We start from the raw sequence: 20,673 nt of genomic DNA, 5'->3' as shown, positions 1-20,673 counted from the left end.
CCATGTACTTCTGGCATGAGCTTCAAGGATAATCCTTACCTCAAGGCATTAAAATCTTATCTTATATGCTTTTAAAATGACCCATACATGTCTTCATTAACCACTGGAAATATGACAATTTGAATCAATCTTCTTAGTAAAATAAATTATAATTTCTTCTGCTTTGTTCCTGTGAGGAGATTCCCAAGCTTATTAATTTCATCTTCAATCCCATGAGCCATCTTAGGTAAGTTTATTCATGTTTGTCAACTACCAAATACTGATTGCCATCATAAATCTAATGTCATACATGCATTCATTATACCAGTGCCTCAGTATGTTCAGACAGCAGTATGACCTCCCCCAAAACAAATACAAGAGAACGTATTCCCAAATTATCTTTCAACAGGATTGGTTTTCTTTAGTTTTTTTTTCTTTTCTAATTTTTTTTTTTTATTTATTCTTTTCCCAAATCCATGGCATTGGATAGAGTCATTGTATATTTGGGGTCAGCCCTGCTTCAAGGTTCTAATGCAAGTCCCCTTCATTAAATTTTATTTTTTGTTTTGAGATGAGATAAAAATATGAGTTCAGAAATGGAGATTGACTGTTTCATGCTACGGTTGCTACCTTTGGCTTTCTACCTTGCCAGCCCTAAATATGATTTACAGGGTTGAAAGAAGTTTCTTTGGAGCCTTCTTTAAGCAAAAGCCAATCTGCCATTGATTTTACGCAAAACAATCTCCCTCCTTCGGTAAAATCTAAGAGGTCTCTAAAACCAATGAATGGGCTAGTTAATGAAAGGATTTTAGTTAAATATTATAGATTTCTAAAATAAAAAGAAAAGGTCAAAAATTTTAAATTTTATTGTAGATCAACTCTGAGAGAGTTCAAGACCTCTCCAACTCTCCTTGATAGTGGAAAATTTCTAAGTTACAGGAATAAAGATAACGGAACGATGTAGCATTACACGGTTTACCAAAAATTTACATTATTTTGTTACAAGCAATCAGTTTCCTCTAATCTCCAACACCACTATTATATTGTTTTTCAGGAATTGAATGGAGACAGTCATTTTACTCAATCCGAAGTCAGAAATGTAGTCTTGCAAATTTATCAAGCATCTTGAATAAAGAATTTATTTACACTTCCATTTGCCCACTGTCAAAGAAGCCTGGTATTGTATGAACCACAATGAGAGCACTTGTGATAAAGCCAGTGGAATGGAGCAACAACTCTCTTCTCACAGTCATTACAAAGTATGACCTGCAACAGCACATGTCACAAGAACACTCCAGGCAATACTAAACAAGAAAAGTGGCACATACATGAGGATAGGACATAAAAGAGAATAACCTGAGTCTGGGCAGAATACTCCTCTGGGATTTTCTCCTCAGCCAATAAAGCATCCAGCATGCCAAAATAAACCTGCCACACCATCATTTAATTTGTCTAAGAAGAAAACTGTGACCTCCCCCTCACAGAAATCAGATAATAACTATGTTTAGAATTAAGGTTGTAATTACAAAACGCGTTTCTGATAATCAGATTTAAAATGTTTCAACATGCATCGTGAATCATTGTAACAGCAGGCAAGGGTGTTCCTGCATTTAACAGAAGATATTACCCTAGATTCTGGATAAGAATCAGCTGGGTTTCTCTGCACTCCTAGATTCTGTATCTTATATGTAAGAGCCTATTCTATGATTTTGGAGCTCAAACATATTTCAATGATATATCGGTGCATACTGAATTCAGTAAATGTGGTTCACACTGAATTTAAGCATCCCTTGAAACTCAACCCAAATTTCCTTAAGCATCCCTTAGTCTGTAATGTTTTTGTTCATCACCAATTCTACAGGGGGGAGGGTGCTTTGTATTCAATAAATAGATTTAGATCTAGGAGCTTTAAAAAAATAAATGGACAAGTACTGTAGTAGTGGAGAATATCTCCAGGAAAAGTGTGATGGTGCTGTCTGTTTGACGTCTGGTGATCATCAAACTGAAGCCTTTTGATTGCCTTCACCAACATATTTACGTGATGAACAAATAAACCCTTGAATATAGTGGCTGTGTTGGAATAGAAATGGAAACGGGGCAAGGTGGGGTGGGACCGGGTTTTGCCTGCCCTGTTCCCAACCCCAAACTTAAATGCCCCGCCCAAACCTGCCACGTTCCTAACCCCATCCTCGTCCCCACAGGGAATGGGGATCCCCGAATTTTCCCTGCCCCGCCCCGGTCATTCATACTTGTATGCTTACAAATTTATTTATTTTTTATTTTTTTGAAACCAACTTAGAACTATTTTATATTATATAATATAATATAATATAGCATATATTTACATCTATATATATATATATATATATATATATAGTGGTATATGATAGAGTCAGGGCTGGTTTAGTGCTGGGGTCGGGCGGGGTGGACAAATGCCATCCCCAATCCCCAAAGTTTTGGGTTTTCCCAAACCTCAATCAGTGCTCAAAACACCTGTCCCACCCAGGGTGGGGCAAGGCCCCACGGGATGGGCCAAATTGCCATCTCTAATTTGGGATAATACCATGGATCTAGAATCTAGACCTTATATTGGTGACTTCATTAATAGGCATCATCACAAAGAGCTAGGTAGAAAGTCTAGTAGAACAAATGGTAAATTTTTTAAACCTTTATCATTTCATGTATGTTAGTGTTGTCTCCCATTTATCCCTTCCAAAATAAGCTTATGTAGTTAATATATCACTATCGAAGGGGGCCCTGCGTTGTAGGGGCTCGTTCATAAACTATCAGGCTCGAAGAGGCTTGAGCTCGAGCTCAAGCTCGGTTCGAGTCAAAAGCTCGAAAGTTCAAGCTTGGCTACCTTTGATTGCAAGTCTCTCAATTGCCGAGGTCTCCCTCAATTGCTGAGGTGCCAAACCGAGATCTCCCTCAGCTACTGAAGTGTCGAGCTAAGGTCTCCTTTAGTTGACAAGGTGTCGAGCTGAGGTCTCCTTCAGTTGTCGAGGTGCTGAGCCGAGATCTCCCTCAGTGACCGAGGTGTCGAGTCGAGGTCTCCCTCAGTGGTCAAGGTGTCGTCTAGCTCAAGGTCAATTCGAATTAGAGACTTGAGCTTGAGCTCAAAAGTTCAAGCTCAACTACCTTTGATTGTAGGTCTCGTAGCAGCCGAGATGCGAAGTTGAGGTCTCCCTCAGTTGGAGAGAGAGTGGCATTCTTGTAATTTATAAGGGGAGAAAGAGAGATCGCAGAAGAGAGAGAGAGAGAGAGAGAGAGAGAGAGAGAGAGAGAGTGAGATAGAGAGATGACATTCTTGTAATTTGTAAGAAAAAGAGAGTTGGCAAGAGAGTGGCATTCTTGTAATTTGAAAGAAAAAAAAAAAGCAAAAGAGAGAGTTGATAGAGAGTGGCATTATTGTAATTTCTATGAAAAGGCAAAAAATACTGTTAGATTCCATTTCCCTCATCCTAAGGCCTTCTCTTACATACACATTTCAGCTTAATATATTTATATAGATAACACTAACATCTTATAGAGAGACATGTCAAGGTCATAACCAATGAACTAGGTCTTATAGACAGCCTGATTGTTGGGTTGTCAACCCAGTGACTTGTGGAATCCTGCTTAAATATATAACTAATAATATATCAGAACCTTGATATGTCTATAAGATGTAGCTTATTGGTTATGGTCTTTATTTCCATGCGTATGGGCCTGTTTTAATCATTCTAACTGTGTTTTTACAATGTTGGTTCCAAATAGCTGGGGCAACATTGCATGGACTCTCCTAAATGGATGACGTGTCCATGTCAAACACGCACTGGAGTCCAACAATCCTGGATTCTTGAGGACACTTGTAATAGCATTTCCTTTTATGTCCTAATTCATTTCACATAACAAGAGAATGACACTTTCATAACAAATGTTACTTAGAAACAAAGGCTCAGTTTGGAAGGAGTTCAAATACAAATATGTAAAGTGCAAAACCTTGTATTTTATGTTATTTTGCATGTATTTGTACTTCACATATTTGCATTTGTACTCTTTCCAAACTGAGTCAAAGCAACATTTTTTGTAGGTATAAAATATTAAGATTCAAAAAAATAACTATTTAATAATATATACTTTTCAGTAGACATCCACAAATCCATGTTTTCTCATCTTGTTGTGTCAAAATCTTGGGCACATGTTGGGTTCTAACTCCCATGTCTGTGTCCATGGATCCATGCAACATTGATCTGGGGTCTTCAGAGAGGTTATATGAGTTAAATAAACAGCCTTATAAACAAATGGGTTTATGGTCTAGTAGTTTGTATCTTGTAAATAGAACATTGAGGTTAAAAACTTCAAAACATCACTTTTATAACCAATCCTAAAATGTTGACTTGAGCAGTTCCTAAAAATAGGAGAGCACAATAAAAATCGTCCGGTTTTCAGAGAACTGCCCAGGTCAAGAACAGTTTAGACAGCTTATTTTTTTTTAATTTAAGAACTGAACTTTTCCAAAATGCAGAAATGCTACTGAGTCATGATCCAGACGGTTTGGCCATCTGGTCTGATTTGGGTCTGACAACAATGGATACAATTGAGTCTTTAAAATGTATGGAGTGGATGAAGTATTTGCCAACAACAAAATGACATAAAGATCAACATCATTTCTATCTCAACATTCTCTAAGAAAATGAACAATAACAAAGATATGACAACCATTTAAAACTTGTAATATGAACACTATGTCAATGATTTATATGACCAACCATCTTTCATTTAATTAAAAATAGTTTTTCATGCAACTATATAATTAAAAAAAAAAAAACTTGTTGAACATATCCAATAATAACTGACCTGCATGTCCCCCAGGGATTTGCTACAGATGGGGCAGATATAGTGAGTACGGGTGTAGTCCTAAAAGAAACAAAGAGGTGATCCAGTAAGTAACCTTTACTTTTGCAAATCTCCTATGCAAAAAAATATCCCAGTAAAGAAACATTAGACAAATACCTGGAAACAAGTTGAATGCATCAAATGCCCACAGGGAAGAGCCTTCACTGGAGAACTGGATGTGAAGATGTACTCATTGCAAATTGGACAATTTGATTCAAAGCATTTCTCTCTGCATATATGCACTGCGAGGGATTTTGACATACATGCATTGCAATTCATACAATGAAAATAATCAATACCCAATCCTTTCCCAACTCGACATAGATTGCAGTAAGGACAGTGATAAATTTCCCTGTTGACAGCCTCAATTTCAGACTTTAGAGGAAACAAATATACTCCACTAGCACCAGAAAAGAAGAAATATAAATTCATATGTATAACAAGCACCGAGAAAAAAAAATGAAATTGAAGCAGTTAATGGATGATAAAATCAAGAGATTTTTTATGGTTCTTTGTATCATTATGATGGTCACTGAATAAGCTGAATGAGATTTTTTATCAGCTGGCTTTTTTCATGACTGTATTAAGATCGCTTTCAAGGGATTTGAACTCTACTGCAGATAATTTGGCCAGATGTGGAGTAAATAGGAAGAGGATGTATAGCGGGTCTTCCCTTTATATCAATGAATCATCATTCGGTTGTTACTTCTTAAAAGAATTATTGAATTTCCAGGTTCAAATCCATCTACTATTTCCCTAAAATTATTCAAAGTTGTTCTGTAAATTTAGATTATCATAAAGCTTGAATTGATGATCTATAACAATAAATTATTCAAAAGCATCTTCATCATGACAATGAAACTATCTACTACCCACAACTAAGTTATATATTTATGAGCCTAGCATACAGACCTTTTTGAGTTTCTAGTGTTTATGAGTAGTAATATAGTCTGACTCCATGGACAAACGTCAACGGCATTATTGTTCAATGACATGACAACCATGGGATATCATCGACGGGGTTCCACAATCACAACTTTCCCAAAGGTCATAAGCTGATACTATAGGAAACATAATTGGGGATGAGAAACCAGTTAGCCATGGTATTCTAATGTCCAGAAAAACACCCATGTTTAGACATATCACCATGTAATTTCAGTCAAAGAAAGAACATACAAAAGATCGGTGTGGTTGGTTACAATACCTTTCATCATCAAATAACTTGCAGATTCTGCAGAAATATCTTGCCATGGATAAACCATTACAGGAGATGTTTGAACATGTTGGACCGATAGGTTGAATTTTCAAGCATTTCATACACATCATCTTGGTTGTAGATTTTCTGCATATATGTTTTCCAAACAACTCAGGATGTGAAAATGATAAATAAAATAAAATTAAAAAAAAAAAAGCAAGAAGATACCACATGGGGTTCAAAAACAACAAATTATGCTACCTATCCATTGAATGGTCGGCCACATCATCATGGCAGTATCTGCATGTAAATAACTGGTTGCAACAAGCAGCAAACAGCTTACAGTTCCTTTTGTAGTGTTTGCAACCAAAAGTCTCTCTAAGTGTGTCTCGATAAGATGGAGATTGACCAGTAACTTCTTCCCTAGTACTTGGGAGAGCTTGTGGATGAGACTTCTGCTTTCTGACAATCCAACGGCTGAAACATGAAGGAAGCTTCTGTCAAACTTTGCATACAAAAATTTAGTATTCAGTAAACATAAAGAAAAGCACAAAAAGTAGAGGAAATGCAAGCAACCTAGCCTAAGACAATCTACCAACAATTCATTGCCACACGGTATATACATACTGAAAGGAGGAAGCCCACTGTCATTGGGACCAACCAAGGGTTGAAAAATTAAGCCCGCTTGAATGATTATTTTTATTGGTAAAGGGATGCATATTGAAGTGGCTCTTTTTATGATAAATTTCACAAACGAACTGCTGCAGCTTAGCTTAATGGAAGCTTACTGATTTTAGGATTGGCAATGCTGCAACTTCAAATTGAGATCTACTCCCTCCACCCCCAACATCATCACATTAACATAAAAACACCAATATGTATGCATATGAATATATGATTAAACTGTTTTAGACTGTATGTTCAATCTACAAAGGCACCATAAACTCCCTTTTGGGGGAAAAGGAAAATGGAAAAAAGGGGGAAGAAAAATATTTAAAAAGAAATATTTAATACAAACCTCATAATCAAGTTCTGGATGATATATGACTTCTTCTCAGGATTTAAACCAGGATCACACGACACTCTTCTTATAGCAGCCTCCAGACCTTCCTGAGTTACTGTTAGAATGTTCTCTTCTTGATGCTTGAATTTCTCATCTACCTGTAAAATATGATTTGATTTCTCACTCTGACATGCGACATTGTATTGTTGCTTCCTATCCTCCCTACAAAGCTTTATGCCTTGAAATTGATGTTCATCCAGGTCTCCTTTCTGAAATTTTCTTTTATCACCTCCTTCGTCAGTTCCAGAAGGTTCAAAATTAGCAGCACCAGGATCTTCCTGTGGAACCTCCAATCCTTCACCATGATGGTTCCCTCCATTAGGCTCATCAAAAAATTCTTTAGACAGATATGTTGCAATAACCTCCAGTGGATCTTCTGTGCCAGAAGGAGAGTTATTTGACTCCTCCACAACATTGGCTATACCATATCTATTCACACCTTCCCACCATTCCCCTAACCAATCACTAAACATTGTATTTTTGGTAGCATTATGCCACAAAGACATCATAGCATGTTGTTCTTCTGGTGTTAAGGATGCCATTAGCCAGGGTATCATCTCCTGCAAACTTTCTGCTCTGGTCATTCCAAGCATGCAACCTATAATCTTTAATTGCTCCTCAATGGAAAAATGTTCTGTAAATAATGGCCAAAGTTCAATTTCTTCACGATGGATATGCTCCCCTAGTGTTTTATTCATTGATTTACACATACCATGGAGCTTCATACACAGTTGGTGGTACTTAACCATTCTCTGATCAAGTAAAGAAACATCCACTGCATTAGGCATTGCAGAAGGAAGTGAAAAATGAAATTCGAATATCTCATCCAAAATGATGGATATATTATTGAAATTCTCCTCTTCCAATCTGTGGTCAATAGTGTACGAGTGACTAATATTTTCAAGTGCTTGCTTGGCCTCCAAAGCTGGGAATGCAATTTCATCTTCAGCAGCACTGTGAATTTGATGCAAAAACTTTACAAGATGAAAACGCTGACGGAATTCCACAAGAAACCCAATATTTTCAATTATCTTAGCAGATCCACTAACAAGGTATTCTAGATCATTTTTTAAAGCCTTATGAAAAAGAAAGATGTGTTCAATTGGTTTGGGTTCATGATTTAGGCTGGAACCTGCTCCGCTCAACTCAGCAGGAAATTTGCAGCGGGAAAATAATTTATTTAAAGCTCTAGGGAAAAAAATCTGTAGATTTAGTCCAGTAGAGTACGACATGCTGTACTTTTCATCAGAAGTCTGGGAGTTAAGATATGCACTTATCACAGTCTTATCAGAAGAGCTTGCTTTAATAATCTGCCCAGGGTGGGATTTTTTGCAAGCTAGCATATCCAAATACGAAGAAGTGAGCCTGGTAACCTCAATTTTTTTGGATAGGAAAGAACTTCTATTTTTTAACATTTCCTGCAACTCTTCCTGGAATATCTCAACAGAGGTTTTACCTGAATACCCAATACGGACCCACTCATGCAAGAGAGACGCAAAAGTCTTATCAGCAGGAGATCCTGTGTACGTGGAAAAGGGAAACAAAATGGAAAACCTTGTTTAATGACAGTAATATGAAAGTATGGCATTAAATCTCCTGCTAATTCAACTAGTTCAAAATCAGACCTGCTAGCTTTATGTTATGAACTGCTTTCAACTCGTCCCCAGTTAAATGTGATGACAGCCAAGTTATTACACATTTTAATAATCCAAGTGGCATCATACGAAGGCTTGTGTATAGCATCCATTGCTGCATTTCATGGTTGCAATTCTCACGTGTAATAGGGAAAACCTGGAAAGAACCAGAAACCAAAGTAAACATAAATGATACATGAAATTATGGTGCAACTCAGGTTGGCCCGAGTTAAGCATTTTACACTGCTTCGAGCTAAGACCTTCTAGCTGGGCCCATTCAAATTTTGACAAAAGCCCAACCTGATCGCACCCAATTTGCACCCCTATTATAAAGTACTTAATTTGGTAGAATTAAAAAGTGGTTACAAGTACATTTAATCACTAATTTCCTTACAACATTGGAAGTATGCCCCTGTGCACAGTTTACTCTCTTACCCTTATTACTATATTAGAATTGCATTAAAACATCCATGCACACAAAAATGGCACATACTTCTGTTTCTTGAAAAGTTAAGTGTTTTCTAATCTCCAACAGGAAAGATTCCAATTGCCAGCAAAGCTTCTCCACAAGCTTGGGCAAAGATGTTTCATCTCGAGCATTAAAGCTTTGCAGCAATCCTAAAAGATCTTCAATTTGACTTTCATCTGGGAATCGTTGATGAGAGAAAGACAAAGAGCTGTCCAACAGCTTATTTAACACTGGAAAGAAGACTCTCTCCAAAGCATTACTGTAAATAGAGTAATAGAACATAAGGATATGATTCAAAAGGACAACAATAGGAAACAATTAATTAACTAATGAAGAAGATATTCCACCTGAAAAATTCATAGTGTCTAAAAAATGAAGAACTTGAACAACCAGAGTAATACCTATAGAAGATGAGCACATCTGCAAGGAACTTTAATTGGCCACTGATTGAAACTAAAGTTGAATAATTCTTAGAAATTCTTGTTTCTAGTAATTCTGCAAGAATTTCTTCCAAATCATTTCTGATGGCATCATGCCAGAGGCATAGACTATCAACTGGATGCTGTTTAACATCATCTTGGAAGACATCAGATGCCTTCCGATGCCAATTTTCTATGTATAAGATACTTTTAGTAGAATCTACTTTTGCCAATTCCTCCAACTTCAATAATCCATCAAAGAACAAAGCTCCTTTTTCAGTTTTTTCTGCAGCAGAGGTCCCAAAAAGTTGGTTTTTCTTACCAAGCCAGGAAGCCACCACCTACAGAGATGATTGAATTCATTCATGATCAGATAGTTTAATTAAATTATGATGAAAAAAATTATTTGCACTCTACCTGTTGCAGTAGTTTTTCTTCAGGAATAATTTCTCCCATGCAAAGCACAACATCCTCTTGTTCATTCAAAGAAAGATGGGAGATCATCCATGGCAGAAAATCCTCCAGAAACACTATAGGAACGCTGCTTATGAACTGCCAAACAAGTGACGCCTGCTCTTTGGAAGAGAACCATTGCATAAGCAAAGGGAAAACCTGCATTTAAATGTATGTTAAAGTAAGATGCACCACTGCATCATTTCAATACAGTCAACAGAAAAACAGGATGAATGGTGTTAATCACAAAAGGAAATGAACCAAGGCAAGTGAAGCAATCTACTCCGAAAAGGCTGAATTGTGTTGGGTTGTCCATATTATGTGGTATTTGGTCATTTAGATCATTGGAAACCTAGAAGGCTAGGACTATTTAGTAGAAGTTGCTGATAGTTGTTTTTGATATATGCTTTGTGAAGAAAAGAAGTAGAAGCTGAAAGGTTTCAGCGAGAGAGAAAGAAAGAGAAGAAGAGAAGAGAGTGGGATGTCGCCAGAATTGAATAGATCTGACCACCAACCCCTCTTGATTTATATACTTAAATAAAAAGAATGAAAAAGTACAAAGATACCCTTAGTAGGGCGGCTACTTTAAGTTGTTGAACGGTCACAACTTAAACTTAACATAAACTAATGGGCCTAAGGCCCAATAACTTCCTAACTGAATAACTTAAATAAATAAAAAAAAACAAATCTGCGTCCAATAACTTAAAATCGGCCCAAACTCAACACTCCCCCTCAACTTGGGAGTAAATGTCACACATTCCCAACTTGCGTAGATCATGCTCCAGCTTGTTTTTTGCAACACCTTTTATAAGAACATTAGCAAGCTGCAAATCAAAAGCAATGTATGAAAGACAAACTTCCCCTTAAGTCACCCTTTCTCTTATGAAATGTTTGTCCACTTCAATGTACTTTGTCTTGTCATGCTGAATTGGGTTGTGGGCAATGTATATTGTTGACTGATTATCATAGTACAACATCATAGGTTCTTCTGCCTCAATACCAATTTCTCCTAACAAGGAATGGATCTAGAAAAGCTCTGAAACTCCATGTGCCATGGCTCTATATTCAGCTTCTGCACTTGACCTTTCCACAACCCCGTTTGTTTCTTACTTTTCCAAGAAACTAGATTGCCTCCAACAAGAGTGCAAACTCCTAATGTAGATCTCTTGTCATCTAGGCATTGTGCCTAATCAGCACCTGTGTAAGCCTCTAGTTTCAACTGTCCATGGTCTGCAAATAGTATGCCTCTACTAGGGTATCCCTTCAGATAAGCAAGAATCCTATCAATAACCTCCCAATGCTGGACTCATGGGACATGCATGTATCGAGTCTATTGACTCACCACACTCACTGCATAAGAGATGTTTGCTCTTGTCATACATAAATATAGTAACCGCCCCACTAGTCTTTGATATCTCCCAATGTCCTTCACCAACTCACCTTTTGATGCATTAATTCTGTGATTCTGATCAATAGGAGTACTAGTTGCCTCTGTTCCAAGTTTCCATGTTTCTTGTAAAAGGTCCAGGACATATTTCCTCTAAGAAATAAAAATTCCATGCTTTGATCTTGCTACCTCAATGCCCAAGAAATACCTCAACTCCCCAAGATCCTTAATTTCAAACTCTCTGTGCAGATTCTTCTTCAAACTATCAATCTCACTCAGGTCATTTCTTGTAACTACAATATCATCCACAAACTATCAGAACTGACACCAAGGACCCCCTCCGCTTCACAAACAAAGTATGGTCTAATTGAGTCTGAGTATAGCCAAAAGCAATCAAGGCTTTCCTGAACCTGTCAAACCATGCTCTAGTAGACTATTTTAAACCATACAGAGACTTCTTCAATCTGCATACCTTCCCCTTTTCAACATCACTGTAGAAACCAGCAGGAAGATCCATATATACTTCTTCTTGCAGGTCCCCATTAAGAAAGGCATTTTTTTACATCAAGTTGGAGAAGGGGCCAAGAGTATGTAGCAGCAAGAGAGAGAAGGATCCGAACAGAATTCATTTTTGCAACTGGTGCAAAATTCTCCAAGTAATCAATGCCATTGGTTTGAGTGTACCCTTTTGCAACTAGTCTAGCCTTATACCTTTCTATACTTCCATCAGCCTTGTATTTAACTGTATAAACTCATCTCCATATAACAGTTTTCTTGCACTCTAGAAAATTCACAATCTCCCACGTCTGGTTCTTAATTAAAGCTTCAATTTCTTCCCGCATAGCTGTCTTCCACTCAGGTTTGGAGAAAACCTCACTGACACACTTGGGTATAGACACAAAGTCGAGGGAAGAAAGGAAGGCTCGATAAGAAGGAAAAAGTCCACTGTAGGAGAGATATTGTAAGATACAATGAGCGGTACAGTTTGTCTTCCCTTTTTTGAGTGCAATAGGAAGGTCCAGGTCATCTGTAGTAGGGTTAGTGGAATCAATAGGAATTAAAACATCAGAGGGAGCAAGAGGAAATATCTGAGTCAGTGTCAGCCGAATTTGGAGTCTCCAAGGAACTGGTAGAAAGTGATGTGGGCTCTTCTACAGTGGAATCAACCTCCCTATGAAGTCGTAGGCGTTGTCATGAGTAGCACTGAGAAACAGGACACAAGGGAGGTGGCAAGGTAGGTGACATAGGTGGATTAGACATAGGAGGGTCAAACACAAGAGTGGACATAGGGACTGGAACCAGAAGAGGAATAGACTACTCACTTCCTTCCCCAAAACACTCCCCTTGAGAAGAACCCTTCAGGAAAAAAGATGTTGACTCAAAAAATGTGACATCCATAGAAACATACCGACTCCCAGAGGTTGGGTCATAGCAACAGTACCCTTTCTGATTTTCTGCATACCCAAGAAAACCACACTTCTTTGCCTTTGGATCAAGCTTCGAGCGGTGAGGACCAAGAACATGAGCAAAGGAAACACAACCAAAAACCCTAAAAGGAATGTGGAACATCTCCCCCTTAGGAAAAATGAGGCTAAATGGGGTGCTAAATCCAAGAACACAAGAAGAAACCCTATTAATCAGAAAGATTGCTGTGAGAATTGCATCACCCCAAAATCGAACCAGAACAGTAGATGTTATCATCGTACTCCTTGCAATCTCAACAATGTGTTTGTTCTTCCTTTCTGCTACACCATTTTTTTATGGAGTATAAGAACAACTGCTCTGATGAATTACTCCATACTCTAATAGATACGAAGCAAGGTTCTTCTCAAAATATTCCTTGGCAATGTCTATCTGAACACTTTCACTCGTACCCCAAACTGTGTTAGCACCATTTGATGTAACTGTCGAACCAAGAATGGTACCTCATCACGGGATCTCATCAAATAAATCCAAGAATACCGAGAAAAATCCTCCACAAATAAAAGAAAGTATTGGTAGCCACCCATAGAAGGAATATGGTATGGTCCCCACACATCAATATGAATAACATCAAAAGCAGATGAACACCTTTTATTACTAGTTTTAAATGAATGTATACAATGTTTTCCAAGCTAGCAGCCTTCACACTCTAAGCTAGGCAAATTAACAGACTCAAATAACTTTAGAAATAAGAAACGCAAAGAAGGAAAAGACAAATGTCCCAAACGATTATGCCAAAGCATAATCTAACCCACAAACCCTGACTCAAAATCCTTGCTGACATGATGACTCTGATGATTGGGAAATGCACCCAAAAGGTAGATTCCATTCACCTTACGACCACTCCCAATCGTCCTCTTTGAAACCAGATCCTTCAAAACACAATGGTCAAGAGAAAAAATCACTGATCAATTCAAGTTCTTAGTCAAACTACTAACAGATAACAAGTTAGTACTCAATCTGGGTACATGGAGGACAGAAGGTAGAGAAATGGAATCGGTTATCTTGACAGACCCCTTCCCAACAATGGGAACATGAGATCCAGCAACGATGGAAACTCTATCTCTACTAGAGCAGAGTTAGTAAGAGGAGAAAATAGTGGAACTATGAGTCATATGCTCTAAGACTCCAGAATCTATAATCCAAGGAGGTCCCTCCTTACCTATAGTTGAAACATAGTTTGTAGTAGCAATGTGAACTACCTGTATGAGCAAAGGAGGTAGAATGTCCACCACCAGATCCACCTATACCTAGTTGTCCACCTGGTAATGGATTAGGGATGACTGTATCTCGCTGGTTAAGTAACTGCCCATATCTCTCAAGTTTGGCCCTCACTGCAGCAGTTGCAATAGACTCCAAAATAGTTGTAGTAGGAGGTCCAGGTAAGTCACCAGTTACTGCCATGTTAACATTTCCCTTCTTGTTTTTGAGTCTATTCGGCACAAGGTGAGGGTGAAGCTTCCAACATGTATCTCTAGTGTGTTTAGGCTTCTTATAGTAGTCACAAATCAAGTCCTTATCTTCCTTCCTGATTTCACTACCACCCTGGTCTCCACTCTGTTTAGGTTTCACAATACTAACCATAGTTGACTATTCAAAACCCGAAATCTTCATCATCACATTCTTCCTACTCTCTTCCCCTGATACAAAGGCATATGCCTGAGAGAGAGTAACACTATCCCTGGAAAGGATATATTGCCTTACAATGTCATACTCGGGATTAAGGCCATCAAGAAATTCAAAGACTCTATTCTTCTCTAAGAGCTTCTGGTAGGTAGTTGCATCCTTACTACTTTCCCAAACCACTCTCTCCAGATGGTCAATCTCCTGTCATAGGGTTTTAAGGGCCAAAAAATAAGCAGCAACAAGTTTATCTCCCTATCTGGTAGCAATAACCTGGTTTCTCAACTGGTAGGCCCTAGCAACATTCTCACTTTGTGAATAGGTTTCTGCAACCCCATCCCAAATTTCCTTAGCTATATTTGCCCACAAAAAGTTTTTACTTATATGGGGCAACATAGAATTGCATAGCCAAGTCATTACCATATAATTTTCCTATACCCACCAAGAGCAGTTAGTCACGGGTTTCACTTCCTCACCAGTGATATTCCCCAAATTCCCACGAGCACCAATGGTCATTTTTGCAAATTGCGACCATTCTAAATAGTTTGTACCATCTAACTTAACTGTAGTGATGGTCCCAGCCCCGAAAAGGTCTCTGACACCTCCTCCCCCTTGTCTCATTTCGCTCCCTGGTTTGTTTTCAACTCCGTGACCCTCCATTATTCCCAAAAAAGGGTTAAAAATCACTTTAAGATGAAGAAATATGAAATATTTCCCTTCAGGCATTACAGACACCCTTTTGGTACCCTAGATGGTCCTCCCACAAAACATTCATTCTTCACGGGAGTGGAAGAAGAGAGAGAAGTAGCTGCTCCCTCCAAAGGCCTCCAAAACAAGTGGGACTTGAACCACCCCTTCATAAAACTCCAAGAAACCCTAAAAAATTAGGACGCCACTTCCTATGTCAAAATTTAAGAGTCCTACAAAAACAAGACTCTCCCCCATTCTCCAGTTCTTCCTGAATTTGATGGAAAATCCTAAACTAGCTATAGGGCAAAACAGATCCACAAAAAAATCTAAAAACTGGGCTTACCTGAGGTCTTCGATCAGCCTCTCATATCACCACGCAATCAGCTGATCTAGGGCTGCATGATGTAGCAGCTCAAGAAACCTTCGGCCTGCTCTGATACCAAGTAGAAGTTGCTGATAATTGATTTTGATATATGCTTTTTGAAGAAAAGAAGTAGAAGCTGAAAGGTTTCAGCAAGAGAGAAAGAAAGAGAAGAGGAGAAAAGAGTGGGATGTTGCCAGAATTGAATAGATCAGGCCACCAACCCCTCTTGATTTATATACTTAAATAAAAAGAATGAAAAAATACAAAAATACCCTTAGTAGGGTGGCTACTTTAAGTAGCTGAACAGTCACAACTTAAACTTAACATAAACTAATGGGCCTAAGGCCCAATAACTTCCTAACTGAATAATTTAAATAAAAATAAAACAAAGTTGCGCCCAATAACTTAAAATCAGCCCAAACTCAACATATTTTACATCATAATTTAAGATCATTAGCATTCAAGTAGCATAACAAGTCAACTGACATGGAAATCCACTAACTAACTAATGAATAATAGAATCATTGGTGCAGCTTTACTATTAACTAAACATTATAATTGCAGAAATGCAATATCTAAAATTTCTGAAGTAGACAACTCCAAGATATTTGAAACTATAGATTATTTTATTAGAAATGGACCAAAAATGCCAAAATACAGTGGAAAAACAATAGCATCTTAATGCAACATGTTCTCATTGAAATAACCAAATAAAAAACCAAAGACTAATTTTAAAAGAAACTTTCTTCAATCATACAATAAACTAGGGTGAACCACCTAACTTTTTTATTTGAGAAAAGATAACTTCTATTATATTATTAACATAAAAGAGAAAGGGTGTACATGAGAGGATGCTTGCAAGAAGAAAAAACAACAAGAGTCCACAACCATCACATAAAATAAATGAAAATCTGCATACCTGCTCTTCTTCTTTCAGCATATGGAGAAAAATTGATGTCCGAATAGTGCCACAGCAAAACAAAAGCTCTTGAAATGAACTGGAAGGAGTTCCATCACCCTCCAACAAAGTATTCAAGCAGTGGAAAACAGAGTAAAAAAGGTTATCTAAGCTTCTATGTTCAAGAGAATATGTATTCACCACATTTCTGACACGTAGGTCCAGTGCTCGAAAGATAACCTGCCAAACAAAACAATGGTAGATATATGGAACTATCAATCTTTATAGTGTGAAACAATTGAAAGTCTTATCACCTTCTAAAGAATGATGAAAAGTTAAATAGCAGACCATTTCACACGTGAAAGCACTAGAAACTAGTTTATACTATATGCATACAAATGAACATCAAAATTTCAACAAACATAATAAGTTTGTCCAATTAGGGATAAATGGCTAACTGGGTATCTTTAACACCCCTACATGTATATCTTAGTGATTATTTCCACTACTTTTTTTCTTTTTTTTTTTTTTCTCTTTTAAACTAATATACTTGTTTACGAGTGCATCCTAGTACTTTTTAATTCTCTGCTGAGACTGAGAATCAACTTAAAGTCTACAAACATTACTTGCACATTTTCTACTTTTCCTAGTGTTTGCCTTTCGGATTTTTCACGCAAGTACATGTCACCATCAAATTTCATTACTTAAGAACTTTCGCTTCTAACTGACGTGGATGTAGAATGCTCCAATCTTTGGCACTTCAATTGACAATGAACCTTTTCCAAACAGACCGATAAACTGAAATTTTTGTGTTCACATTTAACACTTCACTGTGCTGACTCCAAACGGTTGAGATAAGGCTTTGTTGAGTTGAGCTTGAGTATTTAACTAGTTCACACTAGCAACAATTTACTATTTAGAGGAATCCGTTCCACTGTGTTCTAAATTCTAACTTGAACGCTTCCCAGCCTAACAAGAGATATAATTAGCAATTATCCATCTAAGTTTGATTACAACTGAGCATTAAGTTTCAAAATTTTGTTAGCAAATCAAGAGGGAAAGGAGCGTGTGTATATGTGTGGACGGAAAGTGGAGTTGACCTCATCCTCTGCTGCACAATGATACTTGTATACGAGTTCGAGAAACCGGTATCGTCGGAGTAGTTCGACTATCAGGTCTCGTCTAGGAGAACCAATCTCCCAAGACGACAACGTGAGACGATGAAGCTCGGCAAACTCGGCGCGCAGAGCCTTGTGGAAAGAAACAAGAAGAAGGATCGGAGCATCGACGAGTCGAACACCAGAAAGGGGCCCTGCCATCTCCTCCTCCCGTGCCCATCTGGGGGATCCGCCACCATCCATCCACCCTCCAACCACCCACCATCAAGGGCAAAAACCACCACCACTGCAACATCAAACACCCTGCCCTTCTCTATAACTCTCTTATTCTCCTCTGTCCCCTCTTTGTGACCTCTTCTTTTTTTTTTATTTTACAGTTAATATTTTGTTTGTCTATGCCACGGAGCTTGATGGAGACATGATACCTAACGATCATGTCTGGTCATTCCCTCTCTGTAACGATGAATTGTCTACTATTACAGTCTCTCTCTCTCTGCATTTTTTCCCGATTCGGAAGCTCCGTTCATGCCGGCCTTGACTTGTCACCATGTGAAGTTAGAAACTAAAACCTCATTTGGGAACAATTTTTTTTCTTGGATTAGCTCTCGCGTCGCGTCGACAGTGGCCGGCACGTGCTGCTCCAATCCAGCACGAGCCAAATCGTGCCTCCACGTAGCTAACCGTTTCCAGCCACAAGTTAATTGATTCGCTAAATTCTTAGAAATGGCTTTGAGTAAGCGACGGTACTAACTGTTCTGGCTGTTTATGACTAATGACTTTTCAAATATTATTTATGCCAAATAAAACGATATAAAATATTATCACCGATTAAAACCTAATGCATTTATATTTGATTAAATAAGATATATGGCGTGAAAGAGGCCCACATTGGAAAGTAATTATGACGTGGGCATCCATGTCCACCGTTCAAAGACCATATATATGTTCACATCAATTTCCAATGTATCCATTTCTTCAGCCCCGTCAGCAGGGTAAACACATCTTACCTCCCGTAGGATCCTTTTTGGACGGCTGGAACAAATAAGAAAATTTCATTGAACAACAAATATCTTGGTCACTTTCCCATTACTATGGGTAAATTCACTTTCTCAGTAAAGTGTTTCCCATGTAAAATTTATCCAATTAAGTTTATTTACCCATATTTTTTTTGTTGGAATTGAAACACTCCAATTTAACCATGTTATTTTGTCTCACCAAATTTTCTGGGTAAGAAACCCATTCTTTACACTATTGCCAATATTACCTTTTCGTCTCTCTCCAATTCTCTTTGTTGATTGCGTAGAAGAGAGAGAGAGAGAGGCTTGGGAGGGGACTGGGAAGAATGGAGGTGTGTGACGCATCAACAAGTGAATTTCCACTGCTCGGAGGAGAAGGAGATATGGTAGAAGGGATGATGGATTATAAAGGTCGTCGGGTTAATAGATCCAAGAGCGGCAATTAGAGATCTTCGTTCATCATAGGTAAGTTCTTTTCTTAATTAATTTTCTTTTTTGGTTTGCTTAATTGATTCTTCAATCTTTGAGGGTATAGGATTTGGAAAACGAACCGCAAGGAGTGGAGATGGCGGAGATATTTGCTTATTACACTGATGGACTCAGTAGAAGCCTCTTTCGCGAATCATAGAAGATTGATTTGCAACTTGAAAACTGTAGAGGTATGGGGTTCTCTCTGGCGATGGAAGTTCTTCCTGAACAAAAGGTTTGGGGAAGAAGCCGATGTTTGCCCTAAACTTGTTAACAAGGGTTTTTTCGATTAAACAAAATCACCCCACAATGGGAAAGTAAATTATCCACCTTTGAGGTGGGTAAGATTTTCCAAGGTAAATGGCCAAAATTCTTACCAGGGGGAATCTGTATTTTCCATGAGCCCCACATGTATTTGTAAAAGAACATGGGAACTTTCGCACCCCAACATAGCGGTAAGCGAACGAGGCCTAAATAAATATGGTAAATGCATTCATTTTCATGTAAGGTTATGTTTGGTTCTGTGGACATTTATTAGAAAAAATGGCATGAAACCACTATATGGTTTCAACGTTTATTAAGCGGTTTGGCATCGTTGTCATTGCTCTAGAAAATAGTGCCACATCAGCGCCACATCGGGAAAAAAAAAACAATGCTCTAGGAAATGGGTGATTATTTGGAACTGTTTTTCTATAAAAAAAAATGGTGCTCCAAGCCACGCCTTGGAAATCAGGAAGGCATGGCTTGGAGCAACACCAAATTTGGCGTTTCCTAGTGCTACAGCTTATTGTTGCCAATAAGGATGTGAGATGGCAGTGATGTGGCATTGGATAATGGGTACCAGTGCTAAAAATGTTTCCTGGAGCATTAATACCAAACATAAAATGTTATTGTTGCTCCAGAAAACATCCTACCTAGTAGCAACGATTCAAAAAAAAAAAAGACATTGTTTTCTCATAAAACAGTGCTTCCAACCCACACATCAACAAAACGATGTTGTATCTTCAACATTGATGCTGAACATATACTAAATAAATATTAAAAAACAGAAATGTTTGGATTTATGTGCATGAGCCTTTGGGGAAACTTCAAGTTCTATTATGTGTTTGGTATAGTTTAGTTTATTAAATAAACGTTCATACTTGATTTTTCGCCAAAATTGAGAAAAAAGTGGTTGATAAATGTTTTTTGGGGATTTATTAACAACTAGACGCCACATAATCAGAATAGTAAATAAACACTTTTGCATCAAGGGAAGCATTAAAATGAAGCTTCCCCCAACGATTGTCTTACACGTAAATCAAAATAAGAATTTATCAATAAATATGCATACGAAATAGTATGATGGGACAAATGTTGATTTGGCGATGGCATGGCACTGTTTATCGAATAAAGGGAAGTTGATGCTACCAAATTTGGAGCAGAGGGAAGCGGAGTAATTTCCTAGGTTCGAGGGCTGTAAGTCCTTCCTACTAAAAGTGAAAAGACATCAGAGGCCCTGAGAGTGTTCCCAAGGGTGAGGACTCCGATAGCCAAA

At 38.0% G+C, this 20,673-nt stretch overlaps 1 protein-coding gene across 6 annotated transcripts; it reads right to left on the bottom strand.

Annotated features, from left to right (window-relative positions):
* Positions 1 to 921: 921 nt before the first annotated feature.
* LOC148854109 (zinc finger protein BRUTUS-like At1g18910) lies at positions 922 to 18,214 on the bottom strand. 6 transcript variants are annotated; one of them, XR_016113260.1, is made up of 14 exons: positions 17,635 to 18,201; positions 16,556 to 16,774; positions 10,055 to 10,249; positions 9,620 to 9,978; positions 9,243 to 9,477; positions 8,741 to 8,906; positions 7,828 to 8,634; positions 7,071 to 7,749; positions 6,314 to 6,529; positions 6,062 to 6,199; positions 4,975 to 5,099; positions 4,819 to 4,878; positions 1,336 to 1,407; positions 922 to 1,245 (listed from the first exon to the last, which is right to left on the bottom strand). XR_016113260.1 is itself a non-coding variant. In XM_088986246.1 (14 exons), the coding sequence occupies exons 1-14, from the start codon at positions 17,893 to 17,895 to the stop codon at positions 1,144 to 1,146; spliced, it is 3,744 nt and encodes a 1,247-aa protein (XP_088842372.1). In that variant the 5' UTR covers positions 17,896 to 18,201; the 3' UTR covers positions 922 to 1,143. The 6 variants fall into 6 exon arrangements, 4 of the variants coding, with proteins under 4 accessions (XP_088842372.1, XP_088842374.1, XP_088842371.1 ...); XM_088986246.1 differs by having other exon boundaries at positions 4,975 to 5,209; XM_088986248.1 differs by having other exon boundaries at positions 4,975 to 5,209; positions 8,572 to 8,634.
* Between the last annotated feature and the right edge of the window lie 2,459 nt (positions 18,215 to 20,673).

The sequence above is a fragment of the Nelumbo lutea genome, chromosome 4, assembly GCF_056320005.1.
Source record: "Nelumbo lutea isolate HS-2025 chromosome 4, American lotus-T2T, whole genome shotgun sequence".
NCBI lineage: Eukaryota > Viridiplantae > Streptophyta > Magnoliopsida > Proteales > Nelumbonaceae > Nelumbo > Nelumbo lutea.
The sequence above is the reverse complement of the archived record's forward strand: the minus strand, read 5'-3'. Positions and strand labels throughout refer to the sequence as shown.

Bases quoted from the DNA above. Each gene is read 5' to 3' on its own strand.
- LOC148854109 (XM_088986245.1), bottom strand. From the start codon at position 17,895: ATGGATGGTGGCGGATCCCCCAGATGGGCACGGGAGGAGGAGATGGCA. The intron at 16,775-17,634 runs GTCAACTCCACT...TTTGTTTGGCAG, and splicing joins ATTGTGCAGCAGAGGATGAG to GTTATCTTTCGAGCACTGGA. The intron at 4,879-4,974 runs GTATTTGTCTAA...TGTTTCTTTTAG, and splicing joins TGCATTCAACTTGTTTCCAG to GACTACACCCGTACTCACTA.